General features: G+C 41.1%; 2 protein-coding genes across 4 annotated transcripts in view; both read left to right on the plus strand.

Annotated features, from left to right (window-relative positions):
• The window catches only part of LOC123026808 (cytosolic phospholipase A2 delta-like), a 28,426-nt gene extending 20,327 nt beyond the window's left edge, over positions 1-8,099 (plus strand). The window contains exons 12-15 of one of the 3 annotated variants that reach the window (XR_006415386.1): positions 1,350-1,516; positions 2,827-3,013; positions 3,241-3,638; positions 8,050-8,099. Coding sequence is in view for 2 of the 3 variants with exons in the window: in XM_044436852.1 (XP_044292787.1) it covers positions 1,350-1,516; positions 2,827-3,013; positions 3,241-3,449 (563 nt within the window). In the remaining variant the exon portion in view is untranslated. Of the gene's footprint in view, positions 1-1,349; positions 1,517-2,826; positions 3,014-3,240; positions 4,201-8,049 lie in introns of those variants that run through there. The other 2 variants (XM_044436852.1, XM_044436853.1) reach the window with 2 other exon arrangements.
• Positions 8,100-9,650: 1,551 nt separating this feature from the next.
• The window catches only part of LOC123026284 (cytosolic phospholipase A2 epsilon-like), a 55,685-nt gene continuing 47,001 nt past the window's right edge, over positions 9,651-18,334 (plus strand). Inside the window, exons 1-3 of the mRNA XM_044435717.1 lie at positions 9,651-10,679; positions 16,958-17,030; positions 18,196-18,332. Coding sequence (XP_044291652.1) covers positions 10,653-10,679; positions 16,958-17,030; positions 18,196-18,332 — 237 coding nt within the window. The 5' untranslated portion in view covers positions 9,651-10,652. The remainder of the gene's footprint in view (positions 10,680-16,957; positions 17,031-18,195; positions 18,333-18,334) is intronic.

Below are 18,334 nucleotides of genomic sequence, written 5' to 3' on the forward strand. Positions count from 1 at the left end.
ATCCTTTACATGGTTTCTTTCTCCTGGCTTTTGTATTTTTTAACCTTCCTATGTAGTCTAGAAATAAACCATGAAGTAAATAAATAAAGCACAAAGCAGCTGCAGCATTGTGGATTTGTGGCAATACTCAATACTTTTGTTCTGGTTTGTCCCACTTTTAAATTTCATACCAGGCATTTTTCACTCTTAAAAAATGCCCCAAAAGCTGGAAAATGCAGGAGGACCTCTGGAAGAAGACAACCTTGTGAAAATGCCCCACAAATTTCTGAGTCCACAATAAATACCTTGTGTAGCCCTATCTCTTCATTCCATTTCTCTTAGATGGAGCATAAGATTTTCTAAATATGCATAAGAAGTATGAATATGATAAACATACATTTACAGGCATGTCTATAGACAGGAAAATCCATCACTGTGCTGGGACTAGCTGCAATGTTAGTTTCTGATAAACTCAACCATGAGCGCACTAGTTTGTTACCATGTGTACTGAGCATTGGACTAGATGGACCCTTTGGACTGATCCAGCATGGCCTTTCTTATGTTCTTATGTAATATGTGAAATAACCCTGAATCCTGTCTGGACTCTGAAACCATGGCCTGGGTCCTTAAAGGCCTTAGATGTAGGTGAAAGTCCTAGCTCAGGAGGGACAGTGGCATACTTTGCACTGTTCAGTGCTTTAGGAATATGGTGATTTGATGTGTGTGTGTGTGTGTGTGTAGAGAGAGAGAGAGAGAGGAGAGAGAGGGAAGCACCATACCCTCAACCAGTGTGGTGTAGTGGTTAAGAGCATGGGATTGGAGTCAGAGGATCTGGTTCTAGTCCCCGCTCAGCCATGGAGCCAACTGGGTGACTTTGGGCCAGTCACAGACTCTCAGCCCAACCTACCTCTCAGGGTTGTTGTTGTGGGGATAAGATGGAGGAGGTGAATGATGTAAGCTGCTTTGAGCCCTTTGTAGGAAAAAGGCAGGATATCAATCAATCAATCAATCAATCAATCAACCATCACAAGCAGCTCGTATGACCTTTTTTCCTAACTTCTTCCTGTGCTTTCAAATGCGATGTATTTTTCCATTAAACCAACCTTGCTCTTTCAATAGTTCCTTTCCTGAACAGCAGCTCTGTTCTTAACTGCTTCATGGCAGCATGTTTTGTGAAGGTGTCAGTTCTTTTCAAAGTCGCCACTGAATTAAAGTGTCTGTGTTTGTCTTTACATGTTTACCAATTTATTATTTCGAGGGCTTCTGGGAGCATTGTCCTGAAACATATTTGGGATCTTCAGGGGTCAAACATATGGAGTACTGAATCATATTAAATTAGATTGCTGTTTATTACTGAATTTACATTTCAGATACTCGACTAGACCAGATCCCTAATAGACTGACACCATCAGAAGACAGCATCTGCTTAGTTGATGCAGCATATTTCATCAATACCAGTTGTCCTCCTCTCTTGAGGAAGGAAAGGAAAGTAGATGTCATCTTATCCTTTGATTACTCTCTGGATCACCCTTTCCAGGTCAGCGTTAAGCCTGCTTTCTGCAACATTTTTTTAAAAGTTTACAAGTTGCCTTCCATGCAAACCCCTGACCTGAACTTTCCCTAGGTTAAAATAAAGCAGTTTAGAGGTTTGCTACAGAACTAGTCTAAAGGGATATTCAAGGGAAAAAAAAAACACACACGTTTCAACAGCACTGTTCTTCAACCTTCTCCTTTGATGATTTTTTAGGGTGCAGCTATCAAAGGAATCATGCATCATGTAGTAATAAGCACTTTGGAAACAGAGGGTGTTGGGCGGGAAGAAGAAGAACAAGACAGTTGCGCGTTATTTATATTGTACTCATCAATACCAGCCACAATCAGAAGCTATCTCCCATTACATAATAGGCATCATGCTGCTAGTTATGACACAGTGAGATAGTTAAGCAGCCGAGAAGCAATGAAGGAAAAGGCCGCTGTACTTTTAATATAGACTGCATAGAGAAGGGAATTTCAGCAGGTAGCACTTCCCTTACACTTGCATGATAATGGCCCTGACAAAATTTATTTTATTTTATTATTTTATTTTTATAAGCTGCCAAATAGTCAGACAAAGCATTAGAAATACAGCAAAAAATTGAAAGCCATCATCAAAATATAAACAACATAGTAGTAGTACTAATTATTATTTAACAGGTCATTCTAAAGCATGACAAGGTGACACTAATGTCCATAAAATTACTAAAATTTCAATACATTGAAAAACATCTAGAATTTTCCCTCCTGTGGAACTGTTTAGGTCCAAGCACTCTGTCCTCTTCTGTACCTGGCCACTCTAAGCAGCAGGTGCCCATTTAGACTTAAAATCGAAGGATATAAACCTTTCAGAATAAAAACCAAGATTATAGAAGGAACTGAATATCAAAACATAGGATTGTACCCTAGTAAAATGGACACAGCTGGCAGAACAGGTGCCTCCTTCTTGATGCAGCTCCTGGTACACCCACAGGTCTGCTGGGAAAACCTCTGGAACAGATCTGGGGGCACATGGGGGGACTGTTCTTAAAACTGATGATTTGATTATTCATTTTTCCTGCTGATTCTCTCTCTCACTCTGCTGTAGGCATTTGAGGTGCATATTCTGTTAAATGCATATTCATTATTTTTAAATTATTTATTTTCTTTATTTCATTTGGTGCAACCATACCCCAACATTTGTGGCTACATAATTGAGCATTTATTAGTTTCTGTTACTGGGCAGAGCAGAAATGTAATAACCAAACAAATCAATAAAAAACGGACAGCCTTTATTTTTAGGAGGTAAAATAAGCTTCTCTTTTTATGTTATAGTCAATTGAACAGACCAAAAATTACTGTTTGGAGCAGGGAATTCCTTTTCCGAAGATTTTATTGAGTGAGGAAGACAAGAAGAATCCTAGAGAATGTTACCTATTTGTAGATGAGGAGAATAAAAAAGCCCCTATCGTACTTCATTTCCCACTTGTAAATGATACGTTCCAGAAATTTAAAGAACCAGGTACATTTTGCTTTTTAATCTATGGAATTATTCTGTGGCATATAGCACACATGGGTAGTATGACAACAGACCACAGATAAATGTATAATCTCGCTTAGCATGAGACATTCTCCCAAATCTTGGTTGCCTCTTGAGTACCATTGATTGGTAGAACGATGGGGTGCAAGCAAGCGAGGAAGTCCTGCAAATCAACTAATGAAGGTAGGATTTTTTTTCTCATTTTGTAGGGCTAGAACGTGGTCAAATGGAGATGGCAGAAGGTACAGTTCCCCTTTCTGGATATTACTCACCGTATCATCTGATGAATTTCACCTATTCAGAGAAGGACTTTGACAAACTTGTGAAACTGAGTGACTACAACATCCGGAATAACAGAGACTTGATTTTTGAAGCTTTGTCCACAGCTATACAATGGAAAAGATGTTGCAGACAGTGAAATCTGTATGCAACTGTGCGACTCTTTAAGGCTTCCTCCTTCCTTTGTACTACTGCCATTGGGCTTTCACCAGTTGTCCGGCTTCCCTTATCCTGATATATCATCAAGCTTTTTGATTTTCCTTTGAAGGAAGATGTCTAGGCTCAAAACCCTACAACAGGCTTTAGTCTGAAGCTTACTTCTTAGAGAGTAAGTCATATTTAACTTAGGGGGACTCACTCATGAGCAAACCTGCCTCAGATTCCACCATAAGAAATGCAATGGCGACATTTTGATTCTTCCTGCATTCCTTTGTTTTTTGGCCCAAAGGACTCTTTTGATATTAAGGAACAGAGGAGGAAGTGACTCTTTAAGCCATGGGTCATCAAACTATGGCCCGTGGGCTGGATTTGGCCCACCATGCCCGTTATCTGGCCCACCTCGGAGGTTTTGAACTTGCCAAGTGTGTGCCTCACCCCGTGTGCGGGAAGACAGTGGCTTGCTCGTGCTAAGATTGTTCTGGACTCGCTCGGAGAAAACAATCTCCAAGTGAGCAAGCCACTGCCTTGCGCACCTGCCTCGCCACGCGTGCCTCCCCTTCCCTCACCGTGTGCACCCATGCGCCCGTGCCTTGTCTCACTCACCTCACCGTGCCTGCGCACCCCAACCCTGCCCCTGCCCCCTCGCCGGCCTGCGTGCACCACCAGCACCACCTTTCTGGCCTGTGCCCAGCACCGGCACCTTTCAACTGGCCCCCTGGTGAAAAAGTTTGAGGACCCCTGCTTTAAGCACTTAAAATATTAGTTTGAAAGGGAAGGAAAGAGGCATGAAAAACAGAGCAAACAGGCAATTGTTAAATCCTGACTATCATCTTATTATAGTGTGAAAACTTTGGATACCTTTTTTGTATGATGAATTCAATGAGGATTATTTCATAAGTTATACGTGACATGAGCATTGTCTTTAGTTGAAATGGTATGTGTGGCTCATACTTCACATCTATCTATAGTTAAAAAAGAAAGATGGGCTTGCATTTGTAACTTAGGACAACTTAGAACCAATTCTCACTTTGGCCCAACCCACCACTGCTTTCTGTGTGTGGCAGCCAAACTCCTTAAGGTCATGTGACAAGGCAGATCTGTCTCTTTACATGCAAATCTGATGTTATAAGTCCCTGCCTCAGAAGTTAGTTCATTGGGAGAAAAGTTCCTGCAGAGAAACTTCATGGAATGAGTACGGATAAGTCATCTATATCACTTGTATGCTCATAAAATCAGACCCTACTTGATATATAGGAATGTAGAACTTTAGGCCTGTGTCCATGTCTAAACTGCCTTTCCATTTTGTGGTTTCCCAGCTTTTGGAGATTTTCTTTCCTGTTCTGTTTCTCCTCAGACTTATTTACTGACAATAAACATGTTTAAGCTAGATGTGCTAGTATTGTTGGCATTCTAGGCCAGTCCCTTTGCCTTTGGCAAATTGGAATGTGGTCCTCCAAAATTTTTCCAGAATTGCATTTGACTCCAGAGCTTTTGTACCTTTGCTGTGCATAAAGAGACACATCTGTTGTCTTCTTGTCTGGCTGTTAACATATGCAAGAAACTGTGGTTGTGATCCTATGGGTTGAGGAGTACTCCCAAACTACACACCCTGTCCCTTAAGGGGAGGGCAACCCCATCCAGAACAAGGCAAAGATCATTTACCTGGAGAGTTGAACCACCTACCAACAGGATCTCCGCCTTGTCTGGATTAAGTCTCAATTTATTGGCCCTCATCCAGTCCATCATTCCAGCCAGACACTGGTTAAGGACAGCCACTGCCTCACCTGGATTAGATGTGAAAGAGACGTAGAGCTGGGTGTCATCAGTGTATTGATGACTATGCAGCCCAAACCTCTGAATGACCTCCCCCAGTGATTTCATGTAGATGTTAAAGAGCATGGGAGATAAAATGGAACCCTGCAGAACTCCATGGCATAACTGCCATGGTGCAGATCCATAATTCCCCAGCACCACCTTCTGGAATCGGCCAACAAAGCACTGCCTCCAATCTCCAACTCAGTCAGCCTATCCAGAAGGATACCATGGTCAATGGTATTGAAAGCTACTGAGAGGTCCAGGAAAACCAACAGGGGCACACTCCCCCTTTCCCTCTCCCTGCACAGGTCATCATACAGGGTGACCAAGGCAGTTTCTGTCCCATAACCAGGCCTGAAGCCAGATTGGAGTACAATCCAGTCCCACAAACATGGCTGAATATATAGGAATCAGTAAGCTAAACATTCAGATCCCTGAGCCTGGATGGCCAATTCAATCAGTTTTGGTTTCTCAGTTCTTAAATTGTACCCATTTATTTTTTCTTTCTACCTCATTGATCTTAAGTTCTTTCCATTTATGAGCAAATTTGGAAATGTTGCTTGGTTCTTCCTAAAACACACACAAACTGAATCAAAACACCTCCCATCCCTACAAACAGCATTTGGAACACTATTGAGCTGCTTTTGGCTGGGGCAAATTGAGTGAGGGAACATATACCGGAAACTTGAGGACTTCTAGTCTGAGAGTGAGAGGACTGTGCCTCTGTATCTGACAGAGCCTCAGTACCTGTTGCCATTTCCTGACTGCAAGCAGGAGGAACCAATGTGACAAACAACAATGAGATAAGATTAAAAATAACTTTTTAATTAAAAGGTAACAGAAAACAGCTCCATAAAACATGAGAAACAGGTGGCACCCAACCAATTAATGCTAATTAGAAATCAGTGTCTTAAAGGGGCTGTACGCAGCTGGCATTGTCTGAGATGATATCGGAAAGCCAAGCCACAGCAATGGCAATCTTTCCTGCCCAAGCTTTGACCCAGATACAGTTTTTCCCTGCATGAAAGCCTATTCCCAGTCATGGAAATGGGGCTTTGTTTTGAAGGGTGAAGAGTTTATTTTCTCATCATGAAATTTATCCCCTGTTTGGCTTTTTTTCTAAAGTATTGTTCATTAATTCATCACTATGGTTATTTGGGTAAGAGAGGCAATGGAATTCAGAAAACTGGGTACTCACATGTCCAAAACTTAGATAGTTGTGGTAATGAGGAGGTCTCTATTACATGTGACTTTTGTTTTGCATGTTCATTTTTAGGATCCTCCAAGATAAGAGTAACAAAGGAGCTTCTAGGTCAGCTCAGGGTATTGCTTGATGGAGGGCTTCTAGCAATATCAGTCAAAAAGCAACATACCCTTATTCTGTCTTTTCCTCCTCAATGGGGGGATGATGATGATGATTTGGGGGAAGAAACAAGAGGGAAGAAGTAGTGGGGAAGCACTGGAGGTAACAAACAGAAGATGGCATAAAATTGGTTAGGATAGCTAACGGAAGGAAGGAAAGAAGGAAAGAAAGAGAGAAAGAGAGAGAAAGAGAAAGAAAGAAAGAAAAAAAGGAAAGAAAGAAAGAGAGAGAGAGAGAGAGAGAGAGAGAGAGAGAGAGAGAGAAAGAAAGAAAGAGAAAGAAAGAAAGAAAGAAAGAAAGAAAGAAAGAAAGAAAGAAAGAAAGAAAGTGTGATGCTAGTGGGTGGCTTTCAAACAGATATAATAAAACAAGCAAGGAAATAAAATTCAGAGAGGTCATGGTAGGTTGGAGTGCTGTGCTGAAACCAAAAGGATTAAATTTAATGCAGACAAATGCCAAGGACAAGGGGATCAAAGCCACAATTACAAGATGGGAGATATTTGGCTCAACAAATAAAGATGTTACTATAGTGTTGCATCCAAGAGTTAGCAGCTGGAGTACTCAGCTGTACTACTCAGACAAAACATGCTAATCTTCCACAACCAAGTTCTCACTCCCTCTGTGTGTGTGTGTGTGTGTGTGTTTCATTTTTATGGTGGTGGGCATGGAACTACCATGGCCCTGAAAAACCATGACTTAATTTATTACAGAGTTTGACTATATGACAAGGGTACGTAGAATTCTTTTAACAAAATTCTGTTTTTTTTCTTTGGTGCAAGGAAGACGCAAAGGACAGTACTGATCTCAAATGAAGTAACATTGCAAACTAGAACTACATGGTTGTGAGACCTTACTTCATGCATCAGTCATTTATAACAATATAATAGGAGGAGATTGTCCGTTTCCTATTTATTGATTGACTATGATTAAAAAATGTGTGTTCATTTCATTCAAAGCTGTCAAAGATATTACCTCCTTTGTTAAGCATGCATACTCAGAATTGGCAGGGTTAGTCATACCCAGTGCTGAAAGCAAACATAATCTAAATTGAGTTACAGCTGAATATCTGAAACACAGAAACAGAGAGAGTCAGAAGGGACCTCCTGGGCCATCTAGTCTGACTCCTGGCTTTAGCCAGCTCCTCTCACAACATGCCTACCATGTGCATGTCTATTCTATCCTTGAACACCCTCACCGATGGGGCCTCAACCACCTACCGTGGAAGCCTGTTCCATACCCTTGGGACCCTAACTGTCAGGAAGTACTTCCTGGCATCCAAATTGAACCTTGGTTCCTTGAGCTTGGCTCCATTGGAGCGTGTTCCACCTTCCTCTGCAGGGGAGAACAGGTCTCTACCCACCTCTGTGTGACACCCCCTCACGTACCTATATGTTGCCAACAGATTCCCTCGGGGTCTCCTCTACTCCAGGCTGAAAAGACCAGTTCCTTCAGTCTCACCTCTTATGGCTTTCCCTGGAATCCAGCCACCATCCTTGGGCCCTACGCTGCACTGACTCTAACCTGGCTACGAGTATATCCTTCCTGTAATGATGGGCCCAGAACTAAACACAATACTCCAGTTGCGAGCGCACCAGAGTCGTATAGAGTGCTAGTAATACCTCTCTCAATCTAGAAGCCATGCTTCTGGCTATGCAACTAAGGGTGTTGTTTGCCCTCTAGACCACTGTGTCACACTGCTGACTCATGTTTAGCCTACAGTTAATCAGTAACCCAAGATCCCTTTCACAAGTACTGCTCTCCAGCCACTTGTCCTCTAACCAGTATTTATGACACCCATTCCTATGCCACAAGTGCAAGACCTTGAACTTATCCACATTGAACGCCATCCTGTTGTTCCCTGCCCACTTCCATAGTCTGTCCACATCCTTCTGGATCTGGAGTACCTGCTCCTCAGTTGTGGCCACTGCTCCCATTTTAGTATTGTCTGCGAATTTGATCAGCAGACTGTGCACCCGTTCTTCCATGTCATTGATGAAAAGATTGAACAGGATCGGCCCCAGGACAGAGCCCTGGGGGACCCCGCTTGTCACTGGCTGCCATCCTGATGATTCCCCACTAATGGTTACTCTCTGCTTTCGGTCAGTCAACCATGCCCTAATCCATCGGACAGTGCATTGGTCTATCTCAAAACTCCTTAATTTCTCAACCAGGATATCATGGGGCACTTTGTCAAAGGCCTTGCTGAAATCCAGGTAAACCACATCCACTGCATCCCCTCCATCTAGCCACCTTGAAACCTTGTCATAGAATTCCACAAGGTTTGTCTGGCAGGACCTTTTTTTGCGGAAGCCGTGTTGTGTGGCCGCTAGCCTCCCTTCCCTATCTAGGATTACTAGATCTCTCGCTATTATGAGCCTTTCCATTGTTTTTGCTACAATGGACATAAGGCTAACTGGTCTGTAATTCCCCATGTCCCCTCGACTATCCCTTTTGAAAATTGGGACCACTGACGCCACCCTCCTGTCCTCTGGAACTTCACCTGCTTTCCACGAGGCTTCAAAAATGGAGGCCAACGGGTGTGAAAGAACCCCCGCCAACTCCTGAAGTACTCTTGGATGTAACCTGTCAGGGCCTGGTGCCTTTGCAATGTCTAGTGCCTCAGGAGCCCCTCGACTTCTAGGGGGGTGACTAATCTGTGGCCCTAAGCCCCTGACTTCATCTGATGTCCCGTGTGGATTCCTCAGTCCTGCTTTGGGGAGAACACAGAAGCAAAATAGTCATTTAGCATCTGTGTCTGTTCCGTCACATTAGTCACTGGATCCCCTTCTTCTGTATTTAGTGGTCCCACTACCTGTCTCCACTTCTTCTTGTGATTTATATATTGATAGAAGCGCTTTTTGTTGCTCTTGATATTCTTTGTAAGTCTCAGCTCGTAATCAGCCTTAGCCTTGCAAAGAATCCTTCTGCAACGGACTTCCTCCTCCTGGTATACTTTTGTTTATTTGCCCCAGTGCCCATTTCCTATGGAGGTTCCTCTTGCATCTAATCCTTCTTACCACCTCCTTTCTCATCCATGGTGGCACTCTCCTTCGCCTCCCTGCCTTACTAACTAGAAGTATCGTCAAGGCTTGTGCTGCATTGGCAAGGGAGTGCAAAAGAGCCCTAAATTAGCTTGGAATTATTCCCTTTTAAAATATTTTAGGCCAGTGATGGACAGGGGTGCATTGGGGTGCTGCAGGAGTTCACTACAGTGTTATAAAAATTAACATTATCATGGGCACACTTCCATCTTTGGAGGTCTCCATGACTGAGATCATCAACAGATGGCCAATATTATAGCTTTCATTTTCAAAACAGGGTGAGAAAAAGCAATCCAAATGCTAGTATACATGTTCTAAAATTCTGAATGAAGAGCCATGCTGAATTGGACCAAAGTCGTTATGCAGATCACTACTGGTGCTATGTATCAAAGGCAGAGCCACTGACAATACTTGAACCGCACCTTGTAATTGCCAATGTAGCTTCACCCTGTTACAACAGTTGTGACTGCAAGCTCTGTACATATGGTCTATCGAAACAAGTTATCTACTGTTTATATTTCAGAAATCCTGTTTCATGAACATCTGCATTGAGCAGATGAAGTATTTTACAGCATGGAAATATCATGAAAGGGACAATTCTTCATTTCACAGACTAGAATTTTAAGAGCGAACATGCTCAGTTTGTTGATTGACATATTAATGATCTACTATGTACGTTTAGAGTTTCCTCCTTTAAATTTTTGAGGAAATGTTATATTTTCTGTGGCTTCAAGAAGCAGACAAGCATACCTTTTCCAGCCCCAGGCATATTCATCTGGAGAGAATGTGGAAAGGGGGAAGTGTTTTATTGTAATTTCTAAATTCAAGCGGGGGTGGCATTCTGAGTAATTTAATACGTGTTCATCCTCCTCAACTGGTCTGAAGACTCTAAGGATGATTGTCAGCTTTGGCCTCCAAGATAAAGCACTACCTACTGCAGCTGCACAGTGAGCATCAGAGTTATATGGGTTCTTTAGCAGACATGCTTCAGGTAAGATGGGGCTTCAGCACCAGGTGACATGCTTTAGATCCCGAGAGAGAGAGAGAGAGAGAGAGAGAGAGAGAGAGAGGGAGGGAGGGGGAGAGAGAGAGAGAGAGAGAGAGAGAGAGAGCAACCTCGCAAAATGGTGTTTGTGGATTTAACGTTGACTGCTGGCTGACTCTTGGGGTCTGTGCCATGGATAAGTAAGTTAGTAAAAAGGGTATTTCTCTTCAGCAGGAAATGGATCCTGACACATGGATTCTGTAGTTCCACTTTAAAGATTCTATTTTCTTTCTTGGCTCTTAAAGGGTGTGAGAAATATCTTTTTACAGTTAGCTCTTTACATTAGATAGTTGTTTTGCCATTTTAAAAAAATGTTAATGTGTTAAGTATTTATTGTGTCCAACAGTTGAATGCTATATTGATTGCATTTTAACAATATTATTTCTTTATTTTATACTATCAATAAGCCATATCTCACAAAAATTAGAAAATAATTCATCCTTATAATAGCACAATGACATTTAGATGAGTAAGTGCTGATGTTAACAACCATACATATTCTAGTCAAAATCTGGTAAGAAATACATGCTGAATACATAACATTTTGAAAATCAACTTTCCTAAGAATATGTTACTGAAAATTACACCAGAAACTCTTCCAAGAAATATGGAGTTATTTAAATACATGATAACAGCAGCTAAAGTTACAATTGCAATGCAATAGAAAGCGGAAGATTGCTGAACTATTTATTATTTATTTAAAACTTTTATATTCTGTTACAACATGCCTTGGCATCTCGGGATGGCTCATAAACATACAATTAAAACAATAAAACAATAACAAATACCGTAAAATTATATAAAAAACAAAAATGAAAAAGCAACTGTTAACGATAAAATATTAATTTTTAAAATAGCAATTAAATAAAAAGGTTTTAACCTGACACTGAAAAGCATATAAACTCGGCACCAGGTGCACCTCTCCAGGGAGCACATTCCATAATCTGGGCACCACTGCAGAGAAGGCCCTGCTCCAGGTAGTTGTTCTTTTTATCTCCCTTAAAGAGGACTCCTGGAGCAAAGCCTCTCCCGCAGATCTTAAGGGGCATGAGGGCATGTAAAGGAAGAGGTGCTCCTTCAGGTATCCTGATCCCAAGCTGTTCAGGGCTTCATAGGTTAAAACCAGCACCTTGAATTGGGTCCGGACTTTAATGAGTGAAGATTGGAAAGATAAACTAGCTGAATATGCAGTAAAGACAAAATTAACCAGCTATATGAATAGAAGATAGACCAAAGAATTTTATGATAAATGAAAAGCTTATCATACATAATTTATTTAACAATTGAGAAAAAAATAGAACTTCTGTAAGGATAACATAGCTGACACATTTATTGACCAGCTAGGTAAATGCAATAGCAGTTAAAGAATCTAGCAATAAATGGAAAGTGCATTACATATATTTTATATAGCAACTGTGAAGAAAAAAAAAGCAGAAGCTATAGACATGTTATCAGTGAATCACAATTGCAATACAAAAACAACATAAAAGGACTGGAAAAAGAGTTAGTATTAAGTCTTATGAATTAGAATAATCATTTTATGAATTTAATTATTTTATTATGATATTGGTTTATTTGGAAAAAAAGAAAATAATTTCTAATTGTTGGTGGGTTTCTGGATATATTATGAGGTGAATTATTATTTTTGGTACCTATGTCAAAACATTTTTCTATTTAATAATTATTAGTTTTAATTAAATATTACAAATGTAGTTATAAATTTGGCAGAAGTAATAATAGCTATTGACTTTTTGTGAAACTTCCCAAATCTGGTACAATATGTAATATTTGTGAAGGTTCCTTGGGGCATTTCTTCTTCTTTTATTTCTTCTTTGAATTATGAAAATAATAAAAAACAAAAAACAATAATGCATATTCTAATTCAGATATATTCTAATGAAACTCTTAATCTACAAATGAGGCAGATAACTGGAAGGCATCCTTTTCATTTGGTTGTGTAAAGGTAAAGGTTTCCCCTTGACGTTAAGTCCAGACATGCCTGACTCTAGGGGCGGTGCTCATCTCCGTTTCCTAGCTGAGGGAGCCAGCGTTTGTCCGCAGACAGTCTCCGTGGTCATGTGGCTGGCATGACTAAACACCGAAGTGCATGGAACACTGTTATCTGCCCACCGAAGTGGTACCTTTTTATCTACTTGTATTTGCATGCTTTTGAACTGCAAGGAGCTGGGATGGAGCAACAGATTGTGCAGATTCGAACCGGCAAACTTTCGATCAACCAGCCCAGTAGCTCAGCAGTTTAAACCACTGCACCACCTGCATTCCTCAAATTGTGACCCTACCCAAATTGTGAAATTTCTCCCACTTTAGTTCCTGGGGATAGTATACAGGTAGTCAATTGTAAAATGGCACACAGAAAGGTTGGGAAGTTGGGCAGGACAAATATATATGTACTCATGAACTGGAGTAGTGAAACCTCACCCCACAAAACCAACCCAATCCAACCCAGGAGTTGATTATCCCATGTCCTACACTCTGAGTGAGAAGAGATCTTGACCTTCCTCTTTGTGACAGCCTTTCAGGTAGTTATGGAGTGATATCATATCCCCCCCCCCCCCCCCCGCCAATCTTGTCAAGACTGAACATACCCAGTTTTCTCAGTATCACCTCATATGGCAATGTTTCCAATTTTTGTTAGCCTCCTCTGAACCCTTTCCAATTTTTCTGTATCTCTCTTAAATGTTGGTGCCCAGAACTGGACTCGGTATTATAGATAAGGTCTGACTAGTGTAGAGTATAGGGAAAATATTACTTATGATTCAGAAGTGATACTTCTATTGATGCATCCCAAAATAGCATTTGTCCTTTTTACTCCTACATTGCATTGTTGGCTCATATTTAGCCTTCTGTCCACACTAACTCCAAGCTGCTTTTCTTTTTCACTACTGTTGAGCCATGTATTCCCCATCTTGTGTTGATGCATCTAGTTTCTTTTTCCTAGGTAGAGGACTTGGCATCTGTCCCTATTGAATATCATACTGGGTATCATTTCAGTCCAGTGTTCATCTAGATCACCCTGGATCCTCCTTCTGTCTTCCAGGCTGGTAGCTAATCCATTCAGTTTTGAATCTTTATTTATTATTTATTTATTTAAAACATTTCTATGCCACCCCCATCGCAACAAAGCCTTGGGGCGGCTCTGCAAATCTGATTATCATTTCTTGTACTTTCTCATCTAGGTCAGTAATGAAGATGTTGAAGAGCACTGGGCCTAATGACTGAACTCTAGGGCACCCCACTGGTTACCTTCCTCCAGTTTGAGAAGGGGCCATTGATGAGCACTTTTTGTGTCTGCTTTAGTGGCCAATTTTGGATCCACCTATCAAGTCTATTTTTTGCTAGCTTGTTTATCAGGTTGTTGTGGGGCACTATGCCAAAACTTTGCTAAAGTAAGATAGTTTGTGTCCATGGTATTTTTCTCTGACCATCTGGGAGATTATCCTGTAAAAAAATGAGATTAAATTAGTCTGACAGAATTTATTCTTAGCTCTTCTCCAGTCTTCTGCACTTCTTCTGTTTTCCATGATTTATCAATGATAATGGACAGTGAGAGTTCTTCTGCTAGCTCTTTTCTGACTCTGGGATGAAGTTCATTGGTCCCTGGAGGTTTGAACATGTTTATTCTATCTAAATATTCCTTCACCTTTTGTCTGTCAATCCTAGGTTGCACTTTCAGTTTGTACTTTCTCTTCAGTATGTAGGTTGTAGATCTTCTTGTGGGAGAAGACTGAGGCAAAGTAGGAATTAAACACCTCCAACTTTTCCTTGTTGTCTATTACCACTTTGCCACCCATTTTGAGTAGTTGGACACCTTTCTCTTTCATATGTCTTTTCTTTGGGATGTATTTGAAGAAGGCTTTCCTGTTGCTTGCTGCTTGCTGCTTTTAGCATTCCTCAGTAGTTTCAGTTTATTTCCTGCTTTAGCCATCCCTGCAATTCCTTGTTATCTGTTTATATTCTTCCTTTGCGGCCTGACCCTCCTTCCACCACCTCTACATGCACTTTTTTCTTTCAGGTTGTCACTTAATTCTTTGTGGAGCCACATGGACTTCCTCTGTTGTCTTCCTCACTTTTTTCTTGTTGGAATTGTTTGTAGTTGTGCTTGGAGAATTTTTTTTCAATATTTCCCACCACCCTTGGACTCCTTTTCACTTAAGAGCAAGTTGCCAGGGCACTTCACTGATCATTGTTCTGAATTTGTTAAAGTTGGTTTTCTTGAAGACCAGGAAAGGAATGATTGGTTCACTTCTGTCACTCTCTGCTTGAGATGGCCCCCATCCAGAATAGCTTTTCCTTACAAGAGCTTTTGTTACATGCATTTGTTTGTAAGATGTCATCCGATCTTTGAATGTACTAGGAGGCGATGCATTATTTGGAAGAATAACATTTGCAAAATGGCAATGCAAGCACAGTGTGACTGCAGTCTTATGAGGCCACGACGAAGAACTACTGTTACAGTCAGTGGTAAGTCTAAAATGGGGTGTCCCAGAAATGCCTCTGGATCCACTGGGCCCAAAGAATCCTACTGCCTCAGCTTCATCTCAGACTAGGCTCCAAACCTGCACTTTGAGCTTGTCCCATCAGCTTTAGTGAGAAGTGTGTGTGTGGTGAGATGAACAACCAGAAGCTGGAGGGCAAAGAAGCCAACACTGCCACTACATCCTGGCTGTATGCTTCTGGTATGCAGCCAAGTGTTATTGTTACAAAGTTAATCCTCTGCAGAATGCGGAACACATGCTCTCACTTCAGGCACTCAAGAAAAGTGATAACGTGATAATTCTTCTACTAGCAGCTGCAAGCTACCTGACTGGTTTTTGTAGCAGTATTGCAATCACTCTCATTTGCATGGTTGAACTCATACCCAAGACCTGTAATAATTCATGAGCCTTACTGATTTATTTATTTATTTATTTTTCAATTTATATCCTGCCTTTTTCCTACAAAGTGCTCAAGGCAGCTTACATCACTCTCTTCCTCCATCGTATCCCCACAACAACCCTGTGAGGTAGGTTGGGCTGAGAGTCTGTGACTAGCCCAAAGTCATCCAGTTGGCTCCATGGCTGAGAGGGGGCTAGAACCCAGATCGTCTGAGTCCCAGTCCCACGCTCTTAACCACTACACCACACTGACTTTCCAGTTGCTGTCATGTCAATATTCTGTAATCACTGTCTTTCCTGTACTAGTGTATCATATTCCCTCTGCAGATCTCTCACATTGTTTTGTCTGTGAATACTTTTTGTATCCATTATTTTCTCATCATCTACCCTGTTCCTGTGTACATGACTAGAAACCTATAAAACACTCTGCGTATGTTCTAGAAACTTGTAGTTGGTTGACATACCTCTACCCAGCAGCACTCTTGTAGGTTTGTACACTGCATAGGAATCTACCTGGGTTGTTCTCATCAATAGAAGTACTGAGTTTCAAGGTAAAGGTGTCTCTCTGTGGATCCAAGCATACATTCCCATGGCTGCTCTTCTGGGAGTCCCTGACACTGACATATTCCAACCAGAATTTTAGAGGAAGGTCAATTGTTTCTCTATCCAGTGACACTTCCAAAGAATTAAATTCAGGGAGATGGGATTCCAGAAACCACAATATACATTTTATGTATCAGATATAATATAAATATTTTTCCAATTTCATTTATATCCCACATATCCCACCTTTTTTTTATTGCAAGGTGCTCAAGGTGGCTCATACGGCCCTTCACCTTTCCATTTTATTCTCACAGCAGGAATATTCTTAAAAGCATTTAGAGACACTATTCACTTCTGCATCTAAGTGATATGATAAATATAATTATAATATTTTGCCTGAAGCGAAAACCAACCAACCAACCAACCAGAGTTTAATAAGCAGCACAAGAGCCTGCAGTGAAGTATTGCAGTATGTCTTCTCCCACTAACAGAGGTGCTGAGGCAAGTAGGCAGCATACAAATGTTTTAAATAAATAAAAAAAAGTGTTCCCAGTCAGCCAAACAGTATTACTGGTTGGGTTCAAGTAAGGCAATTCACTCTTCCCAGTTTTCTGTTTTCCTTTTCCAACTTACCTCAACATTTGGTGGTCCCTGAAAAACGCTGAACAAGCTCAGTCCACCTTTAGGCTCTTGATGGCAAATTGCTCTAAACAATGCCAGGAAAAAGGCAAGAAACAAGCACCATGGGTGCTTATGTCTTTCTGTTTCCTTCATGTTGTCTTTCAGGCACAAGGATCACCCTTCTACTTGCTCTCTGTATGTATTATGCAAATAAGGAATCACCGGCAAGCAAATGTGTGTGAGTATCAGTGAAGCATACGCCTGATGCTTAACTCCCCAAATGTTGGGGAAAGACATGTTAATGCTAATGACTTTTAATATTAATGAAACAGTATATGACTCATTTTCATGGTTTAATAGGTTGAGTGAAAGTTGCCATTAGTGCACTAGGTTAAGTCACCCTATGTTGTCTGCTGTCTTTTTCGAAAGAGCTGAAGAACCCCTTTCCCGCGCTTGCTTCTGCTGGCTGTAAGAAAGGGAAAGAGGGAAGCCCCTGCCCATGAGCTGCAGGTAGAACCTGGCTTACTATAGCTGGCCACTGGGCTCCCTTGTCCACTGTAGCACCAGATGGAATTATTGATTAAGAATTTAGTTCTAATGCTTTTCAAATATTAACCATGTGGAAATATAATGCAAACAGGCTTGTTTTGTACCTGGAAACCAGGATTTTTTGGGGTTATTTGTAGTCATGGTATTGATTCAAAAACCCTCTTGCAGGGTTTATCCAACATTATCCAACAGGTTTCATGCAGAAAAATGGGAGTGACATGGCCCTGTTTGTTATCTTGCTTCTACTGACATAACCATGATAATTATATATTCCAAATGACAAACAAAATAGTAAGGTTGCAATCCTATGGCCAGTAGAGTCTATTTTATTTATTTATTTATTTATTTATTTATATTTATTTATTTATTTATTTATTTAGGGAACTTCTATGCCGCCCCATTCGCCGAAGCCTCGGGGCGGCTCACAAGTGTCTAGAGATCCTTAGGATAAGATTGAGAGGAGGAGGATGTGGAGTACCAGCTCGAGCCCTTGAAATGCACTGGAAGATCAGGGCTGGGTCTCTAAATTCAGAATGCCTTCCTTCCACCCTCACAGCCAGCTTGGAAAGAACCATGATGGCTTTGACTCCATGGTGTAAAGACTGAGCCATTGGGAGGAGTGAGGGTAACCTGGGGACATCTCAGTTTGTTCTCCTCAGAAAAACCCTCACCTTTGTGCTCATCCTGCCCTCAATATGATACCCATAATAGCTTGAGTTCAGAGGGTTATGGCCACTATTTGTAGTACATCTTCCTTTTAACTGAGCCAGTATTCTTTACCATATGTCTTTCTAGAAATAATACCCGAAATAGTTTATACCTGCTTTCTTAAATGTATCCCTTTAATCATGCAGTAAGCCGAAAAGATTGTTACGTAACTTTGAGGTTACCAACAGCTTCTTTTCATGATGCTCGGACAAAAACCATCTCGAATTGCAGAAATCCAGTCTGGAATGAAACCTTCTTCTTTAGGATCCAGAGTATGACCAAGGT

Source organism: Varanus komodoensis, unplaced genomic scaffold, assembly GCF_004798865.1.
Source record: "Varanus komodoensis strain SLA01 unplaced genomic scaffold, ASM479886v1 scaffold3, whole genome shotgun sequence".
Classification (NCBI taxonomy): domain Eukaryota; kingdom Metazoa; phylum Chordata; class Lepidosauria; order Squamata; family Varanidae; genus Varanus; species Varanus komodoensis.